The sequence below is a fragment of the Chanos chanos genome, chromosome 1 (assembly GCF_902362185.1).
Source record: "Chanos chanos chromosome 1, fChaCha1.1, whole genome shotgun sequence".
NCBI classification, from domain to species: domain Eukaryota; kingdom Metazoa; phylum Chordata; class Actinopteri; order Gonorynchiformes; family Chanidae; genus Chanos; species Chanos chanos.
In genome coordinates, this window is record NC_044495.1 from 45,296,774 (window position 1) to 45,306,293 (window position 9,520).

The window sequence follows — 9,520 nt, forward strand, 5'->3', positions numbered from 1 at the left end:
TATGCATGTACAGGTGAAGCTATTCTGCTGTAGCATACAGATCGAAAGATCAGGACTCAGAAAGATTCTAACAGAGAAAAAGCAGCAGCCCAGTTACAAATGGTGCCTGGGTACAATTAGGCTGTGGAAATCAGAGTCATGGCTTTGTAGCAGTTTGAGAAGTTTCAAACATCAGCAGTGCACGGTATCGTACAACAAAGCTTGACTCAACAGGACACAGCTCAAAAACAACAGAACTCTCCACAGGAGAAAGAGAATGCAATAAAACACAATGCACTACAACAACACATAACATATTAAACATTCAAATGTCTTAGCCTAGCATAGCAATAGTAAAGGTTTAATATTAAAAAAAGCCTTCAGCTTATTGTTTCTCTCTGCCATCTAGCTATTTGGCTTTTTCAAAGCATTAGGTTCATTAGAAGGCATTACATAGTCCTTGGTTGGAGGACAGTTTTCTGTATACAGCAAGCTGTTATATTTGATTTAGAATCAGTTTATGTCTACGGTTTAAAATCATGGTGAGTACAACTCACATCTTTTATGAACACCTGATTTATTCCATGTGCTTCACCTCAAAGGTTAAATCTTTATACAAGAGAGAAACCGACACTTGAAACTTAAACCTGAAACCTGCACAAGGCAGTCTTCTGTATTTAGCTCCCTGCTCATGTAAAAGAGAAAGAACTTAGATGTGTGTGTGTGTGTGTCTATTATCAGGAAGCATCATTCACACAGTCAGTGGGCATACATCTGCATCTTGATCATTTTAATGTAGAACATCTATCAGTCACTCAGTCACTCACTCAATTAACCAGTCAATCACAAGTTAATAATTTATTCCAACTGAAACACAGTATAGTTACAGCATAGTAGTGAGGCTTTGCTAACATTTAAGAACTGAATGTTTTTGTCCTGTGCTCCCTTTCAATGTAGACTTTCTCAGAGGTATTGCATCAGGTCTTTAACATTCTCAACATTCTCTCATGAAACAAGTGAAATAAAATATCCGTTGTATGCCACTGAGTCATCCAGATATTACCAAGTCAGAAGAAACACACAAATTTGCAGTAAAAATATTGTCCAGGGCCCGGTTTTCACAGCATCCAAGTTCAAAAGTACTACCATGTGTTTTCTTTCCATATTCCGTTTTTTTTTTTCACAACGCGTTTCGCTGGGAATGAGGAGAAAGTGACGTCACGGCAGGGCTGGTCTGTAGTACATTAGCCAGAGTGAAGAGCCAGGTTGCCAGAGCTCATAGACTGCTCTGTCCAGGCGAGCAGGAGTCCCATAAACTGTCTCCAAAAAGGAGGGTCTAACTTACAAGTTTTCGAGAATAAACAGATACATTAACCCAAGTGCTACAACGCTCAGTTAATTTGAGTAGTATTTAATTAACTGTTAGAAAACGTTGAGATTCACTTACGTTTGAGATTTGATAGTGTTTAATGACTGGTTTCGTCTCTTTTTAGAGGAGAAGAGAGCAAAACGAAACATCTGATTTGGACTAGTGTGTGTTCTTCGTCCTGTGATTGAAAGTCGACCCGTGATGGTTCTCCTGTCACTAAGATTACTTTTAGTAGGAGTTGTTGCAAGTTTGACTTCAGCCGATTTGGTAAGTAACCGCCAATTTCAATTCATTTCTTGTTCACTGGAAGCAAATGTCCTTTAAAAAGTTAATATTAAACGAAAAACCTTAGTCAGAGCCCCAATAATATGTTGGCTTCAAAGGGCGGCAGTTTCCTGAAAGATTAAGTGTTAATGATAGACAAAAACCAGCGATGTGTTCTTCTAGCTTGTAATTCCTGCTGGCAGCCCATCAACTCAGAAGTTTAGCAAACTGATAATCAGACGTGGTGTGGTAACCCAGCCCACAGCTAATTCCGAGAGAACTCATCTGTGAATCTCCTTGGATTGTGCGCACGGGAGAGAGAATAATCCCAAACACGACGAATCTCTTACCTGCAGTTTGTATGTACATTGTCATTGAGATTAGACAGCATGCCAGGCAACACGTGAAATCGAAAGTTGAGCGTGCGCCAGAATTTTCAGGATCTAACATGATCCCTGGATAACTTCGTCCATTCAGTTCTTATGGCTTATCCTTTGAGTTGCTCAGACACATGTTTTGTTCATTTTACGTTTGTGCTTTTTGATGTTTGTTTTGTTGTAATTAAGGTCGTAAACGCTTTTTTGGGTTTTTTTTCAGACTGGTGAAGTAGATAAAGAAGGTAAGATGAAACTGTTCTCTTTATTTCAAATTCACTCTTAATTACAATTCCAACGGTCATTTAAATGTCAGTATCTATGCGTATTCCAAATTCAGAGTAGTTAAAAAAGTCCAAGCATGTGGAATTCCAGTAATATTTGTATAACTTCTCAGCCAACTGACAGTTGCTGCAGTGTTTCAGTAAAGAGGGGAGAGGTGGAGTTTCTCCACTCTGCCTTATGGTGTATGCATTACACAGAAAATATGAAAATGAGGCTTGATGACTGTACAAGCTCATAGTGGAGTTTTTGTTAGTATATGTGAAAATATACAAACCAACACTCCTTCCATTAGTCTGTTATTAAGAAAGTCAGGGGCTACTGCTGAGTTAAAGTGTTTACTAATATGCTATAACATAAACTGCTGAATAGGTTTTTGGAAATCCAAGCACAATACACAAGTTAGAGTAAATAACATGCATGCCATACAGTGAATTCTCAAACATTTATGGGGCAGATATTTCTAACATGAATACTACATACATGCTACCAAAAAACATACTGTACTGTATTCTGTATCACATCCTGAACCATGTCTATAGGGCTTTTAGACATCTGTTTAGACTGGATTAGACTGCTTTGGCTGCTCAGTCTAAACACTGAAGTTTTGAATGAAAGTAAGAGAATAAGGTCCCTGCGTTTAGTTATTCATACTCATATTCAGGTTAATCCTCTGTAATCAGAGACAATGACAGAATTAACAAAGATCTAGAAACTTCTCTAGAAGACTTTTTGGCTGATACTGGTTAGCTGCCCTGACAATTATTATGACAAGGCTTATATATGCGAAGAGGCAGATGGCTCTGCAAGTCACAGCATGTGTTTTCATCAGAACTGTCATCAAACAGTGATGGCTGACCTTATTTTTCACCTATTTAGAGCTACCATAGGCAAATGACAAGGCATTTGTATTTTTGATTTTAGATTCTTTACCTCATTCCCATTCCTACATATGAATGGGAATGAGAAACGGCTTTGAAATGAAAGAGTGTCTGAGGACTGTTCACTGTTTTCAGTGCTATGTCCACCAGAAATGAATGACCACAGATTGAACTCAGTTGAGTCATCTGCAAGTTGATCCTGTAATTCCCGTCTGTTTCATACCTATCTGATCTCATGGTAATAGGACTAGCATAGTGCCTGCTCCGTTGGTCTCTGGAGAATTTGATGTGTTGGTTTTATTCAAATGAGTTTGTCAGATAAGTTCAATTTTCACTGAGAGTGCCTTTCGTGTGGTGAGACCTCCTCTTTGCTGAGCTGGGCTTTGTCTCATGCTGTTTAAACCTCACATTAAAATGTGGCAGTCCATCCAGCATGCAGTGGTGTTATTGTAGAGGATGTGAGGGCTGAAGTGATTTGTTTGATCACAGTGTATGGGAAAGCACATCAAGACATTTTATGACTCTTTACTAGGGCACTGACTCACTGATGCGCTGATGTAAGGCAGTTTTGGTTTGGTTTGAAACCTAAGCAAACGCCTAGCACAAGTTTTATTTTTGCTGCTTCTCTCAGACTTCCTGAAGAGTAGACTGAAGGAGTATGGACTGGTCACGCCCATCAGCACTGATTCGGAGGGGCACTTCCTGTCACACCTCCTCTCAGCCAGTCACAAGCAGCGTGTCAGGCGGGATGTCCCGGAAGGGTCGGAGCAGGGTGGAGAGAGGATGTTTTTTAACATCACCGCCTTTGGGAAGGAGTTCCACCTCCGACTACACCCAAACAAGCGGCTGGTGGCTCCCGGAGCTATGGTGGAGTGGCACGATGAGGTGGAGGCATCGGACAGCAGCGGAGAGGTGGAGAACGGGACGAGTGTACTTATAGAACGGATCGTGAGGAGGGAGCCACTGAAGACTGACTGTACTTTTATTGGAGATGTCACAGACATGCCAGGAGCATCAGTTGCCATTAACAACTGTGATGGTCTGGTGAGTGTTCTCTCTGTGCTGTTTCAGAAATAACCTGCTGTGTTTCAAACATGTTTAGACTGAGGAAAAAAACACTTCCCTTAGGTTTCAAGAAAGTTTTTAATTTTTACATAAATTAAGTATCCTAAAGCCAATGGGCTTGGCGTGTGGACTCTGCAGGCTGTTTTATTCTACCACATTTAATTTTTGGTGTCCTTGAGTTTTCTACATTGACTGACAGTTGTACTCATTGTTGTAGTGTTAGATAACTCACACCATCAGATCTGAAGCCCACAGACTGTTTGCCTGTGTCTAAGTGAATTAGATATCTTATCCTTGTAAACTTTGACATAGATGTAGAGATGTAATGTAATACAAGCCCAGATCACTGGTTCTGAGGCCTGATATCCAAAGCTTGCATTATTGCACTGTCCTGAGGGCCAGAACAGTGTCGGAATGCATTAGGAAAAAGGAGTGGTCACCTGTTTTGGTCTTGCTTTGGCAGATCTCCACACACAGTTTTGCCAGTGTGTGTGACAGTGCCTCATTGGGTTTGGGCTTCACACCAAGTGTTGAAAGTTTTGCTGGTTCAAATCCTTTTTGCAACACCAGGGGTTCTGAGTCAGTAGGACCATCTAGACTGTAATATTCTTGACCCTTTTTCTTTTGCTGCCAGATGCTTAAGAAAAGCATTTAAATCCAAGGTTCTCCAGTGCTGCTTTACCAAGGTGTCCTGTGTCCCTGTTACCAACACAGGAGCAGAGAAAAAGAGCCATCACCTCTGTGTTTGAATGAGTTTCCAAAATTGTTTTCATCTCAGTGCTGTGGTCCCACTGCCTGACGATTTTCTCTGAAAAACATGTGAAGTTATCATGTCCAGCAGATGTCCTCTTCTCTTTATGTAACATGGGCAATCACAAATTTCCCAGGCTGCAATGTTAAAACCACAGTTCTGGCTTTCTCAGTGGCTCATTATTAAAAACATGACCATGTAACTCCTAAGGAGGAAGGACACAGCAGTCAAAAGCAAGCGATGCTTAATTAGACCTCCATTTTCTTCCATCTTTGCTCTGTGTGCAGTTAATGATTAAAAACATAAAACTGAGAAAAAGTTTTAAAGTGGATTCTCATGATGGAAAAGACGCTCTTCCTGCTTTTTAGCCTTTATAATCACAGAGAAGGTGTGAAAACAGTCCCACATGCAGGCTCTGTAGTGCAGGTGTGACATAGCTGTGTTTGGGGAATGGCTTTGATCACATCATACATATTCACATACAGTTGAGTAGGATCAACATCTCACAGCTCTGTGTTTCCGCTGTTCATTAAAACTATAGAGTGTGTTTTTGAAGTCAACAAGGAATTTGAAAAGCTTAAGTCAGATCAGAGAGGGAGAAACAGATGTGCATTATTGTGCCTTTCTTCCAGCCCCTTTTGTGTTTGTCTCCCTCTGTATAATGCAAACTGGGGTGAGTGACCTGCAGTGGACTGAACTGGAGTGGTTCTAAGATGGTGATGAATAGAGTGACTTCCTAGGTCTTTGGGATTCTTCCAGCACTAGGCCTTCCCTGCTAATGACACAGGGGATAACCCTAAAATGAGCCATGGGTCTCTGTGTAAGTGTGGGCTTGGTTCTCAGTGTCCTGTTTGGGCTTGGTTCTCAGTGTCCTGTTTGGGCTTGGTTCTCAGTGTCCTGTTTGGCTGAACTTTCCTGGAGTTTCTGTGAGGATGAGATGAGAGAAAAAAAGTATTTTTTCAGGGAGTTAATTAAAAGTGACATTAAGAACATAAGTGTACAAGAATTCCTTTGTAGTTAATACAAGGCCTTTAAACTGTAAATAAATAAATATTAGAAACAGGGAAGAAGCAGAAGCAGCTTTTGTAAACAAGCTATTGACAGTCTGGTAAAGTTAGGTTGTTCATCGCAGATTAGAGACAAATGAGGAGACGGAGCATGACATGCAACCCAAATTCCTCTCCATATTCCCTGTGCCTGTTTGTCAGGATTTATGATATTAAAGACATGGTGGTGTGTTATTTTAGTCAGGCAGTAAAGGAGAGACGTGGGGGACTTTGAGTTTGGCTGCATTGCTGTATGTACTGATCTGTTTTTGGCCCGAGAATGCTGAGCTACAGGCCTGATTTCTGTATGGTCAGACAGCACTCTCTGTCTCTGATAAAGATATACTAGAATGTATCGACTTTCAAAGGAATTGTTCTTATTTTTAGAAAATGTCAAATGTGCTTTGAGGAAACAAATATTTTATGAGGAATACTGACATGGATTTACAAATTTGCCTCTGAGCTCAGGTCTTCTGTTTTTGGTGTGTGTGATCAGAGAGCCAATCCCAAGTTAGTTTTTAGTGGTTGAAATGACAGGGTAGTAAGCAGTTTTTATCCCATTTTGGGCTTTGAAAAAATTAACTTTGTTATCGACATGGGTAAAAAAGTGAACAACTTATCCATCTTACTTTGTAATTCCAAACATCATGTATTGGATCCCTGTGGAATTATTGTTCATACTACGCTTCTCGAGACCGTATGTAAACGAGGTTTTAGAGCAGGGGTGTCAAACTCAAGGCCCACGGGCCGCATACGGCCCTTCCTGTTCTTTCATACGGCCCGCAATTTTGCCCGCAATAACGTAGTTTAACTTCAAATCCTATCATGCAGTGCTACGTGCAAAGCGCTGGCACCATGGGAACACGACCTCTAGCACGACATCTAGTTATGAAGAGAAGCGTCAAAAAGAGGGCAAATTAAAAAAGCCCTTGAATTACAACAGAATATGTTCACTGTGGCCAAGAGACAGACAGATGTTGGTGGAAAAGTGAGTTTTATCGCATGCCACGAAACAGTGAAATCGTCCAGGTCTTTTTCAGGGGGTGCTTTTTTAAAGCAGTGCATGGTCAAAGTCTGCACGGTAGTCTGTCCGGAGAAGAAACAAGAATTTGCAAGCATCAGTCTGTCCAGAAATACTGTGGCAGAGAGAACCAGTGAGCTAGTTAGTAGCATAGAAATACAGCTATCCGAAACAGCGAGCAGATTTGTTGTGTTCTCCCTTGCTGCAGACGAGAGCACAGACATTAATGACACAACCCAGCTGGTGATTTTTTGTCTGGGGAGGGAACCCAAAGTAAACTACAGTCAATGGAATATAATGGGGTATGGTTGTTTGTTGTTAATTTAACACTATTTAGCCTATTTGGTTTAGGGAGGGGTTTGGGAGGGGGGGGTGGTGAGACATAAAATTACAATTTGGCCCTTGATCAAATTGAGTTTGACACCCCTGTTTTAGAGATTTAGACTCATTTGACAGTTTGATATCTGACTACTTAATCTTCTGATGTCTGAGTGAAAAAAGCTGGCCTAGTATAGCTGTGAATATGGGGAGTAGACTCAAAAGTGGCTGTATGTTTTTCAGTGAATGACGCATGTTCAGGTAGTGTTTTGGCCAGACCAGCAAAACCAATTCTGATAGTGTTTGTGTTACTTTAGCATTTTACAACCTATACCATTATTAGCATTAGTTCTGATAATGTTTATGTTAAACTAACCAAGCGAACAGTATCATTGGAACTTTGTAGGCCAATAGTTCATACCCATGTCCAAATGCTCATGTTGAGGGATTTATACAGCATGATGTAAGTCGATGCAAAAATTCATTTACTCTTCAGATGGACCAGACACAGGGTCAGATGGGTCACACACAGGGTCAGATGGATCAGACACAGGGTCAAATGGGTCACACACAGGGTCAGATGGACCAGGCACAGGGTCAGATGGGTCACACACAGGGTCAGATGGACCAGGCACAGGGTCAGATGGGTCAGACACAGGGTCAGATGGACCAGGCACAGGGTCAGATGGGTCAGACACAGGGTTTTTGGTGTCCTTGATGTGCACTCTGTCACGTGAACATCATTTCCCATGATTACTGCTATCTTATGACTAGAAGTCTTTAAACACTGTGTGTGTGTGTGTGTGTGTGTGTTTGTGTGTGTGTGTGTGTGTGTGTGTGCTTTTTTATGTGCGTGTGTACATATATGTTTGTCTTACACACAGACACACACAGAGAGAGAGCGATAGTGGGAGAAGTGGATGATTCGTCTCTCTGAGGGGAGGCAGTAGCCGTGGGGTGGTGTGTGTAGGAGGACATGAGCATATGAGACCGGCATGTTGTTGGCCAGGTCAGGAGAAACTGGGTTAACGGATTCCTCATTATGATGTAATAACTGTGGCTGAGTTAAGCAATCTGAGTGCTGTTTGAGCAGCCAGGCAGAGTGCACTACACTCAAACTGTCTCCCTGCCCCTAAGAAGCAAATATTATGACTAGTTGGCAGCTTGCTTTATTGTCATATTTGATTTTAAGGACTTGGATTTCAAGCACCCAAATTCACAGGGAAACATGCAGATCGAGTGACTGCTTCCAGCGTCCAGCTCCCCAGATGATTATTTTATTACCAAAATAATCTATCTAACAGAGAGCACATGTGTCACTGACTTTCTCTCAGTCAACCAGATGTTTCAGCCATTTCAGAGCTAAAATGTTAGTGGTTAATCCTTTTTTCTCAGCTGAAATGAACATTTGTGCTAATTTATGAATTTTCCATCACATATAAACTATGAGTTCATTCCACCTGTGTAACAGGTCTGGTCACTACCTTCTTTACATCGTACATCTCCATGTATGAGTGACCTCCATACTGGTCTAGTGATTTAGCTTACCATAGCTTAACTTCGATCCCCTACAATGGGTCCTGGTAAGAGAATGAGAGACTATGCCGCTTACAGTCTTCGCACTACAGTCTCCAGACTATGTTCTCCAAAATGTAGTGTTTAATCCACAGTCTTTCAGCCTATAGTCTCCAATCTATAGACTCCAAGCTGCAGACTCCAGTCTACTCCAGTCTACTCATCTCTCAGCATCCAGACCTCTTTGATGCTCTTTACCATGTTCCTATGCCAGGTCGCTGAGAGACAGTCCTCTCAACCTCTCACTGTCTGTCTCTCATCTCTGATCTTTCCTAGAGTGTATTATTGAGATTCTGGCATTGATTCACAGAAACTTCTGGCTGGACTCCAGACTTCATTCTAGCAAACCTTTGTTTTCAGAGTAATACCATTATTAATCACTGGAGCGTTTTTCCCCTCTCCTCTCTGTCTGTGTTACCATCAGTCCCGTTTTTCATGTTTGTGGCCACCGATGTTCCTGAGATCCAGGGCAAGGCCTTTGAACTCCTCTCTACACCACCTCTCTTCATATTCAGATCCTGCATTCCACACAAACCTGCACAAAGAGCGCAGTGTTGAAATCAACACTGCCACAAAATCCTAAAATGTGGTGTGG

The 9,520-nt window shown here is 41.5% G+C and overlaps 1 protein-coding gene across 1 annotated transcript in view; it reads left to right on the forward strand.

Moving 5' to 3' along the window:
* Window positions 1–1,549: 1,549 nt before the first annotated feature.
* Window positions 1,550–9,520, forward strand: part of adamts3 (ADAM metallopeptidase with thrombospondin type 1 motif, 3) — an 81,654-nt gene continuing 73,683 nt past the window's right edge. The window contains exons 1-3 of the mRNA XM_030794340.1: window positions 1,550–1,615; window positions 2,210–2,231; window positions 3,781–4,193. Coding sequence (XP_030650200.1) covers window positions 1,550–1,615; window positions 2,210–2,231; window positions 3,781–4,193 — 501 coding nt within the window. The remainder of the gene's footprint in view (window positions 1,616–2,209; window positions 2,232–3,780; window positions 4,194–9,520) is intronic.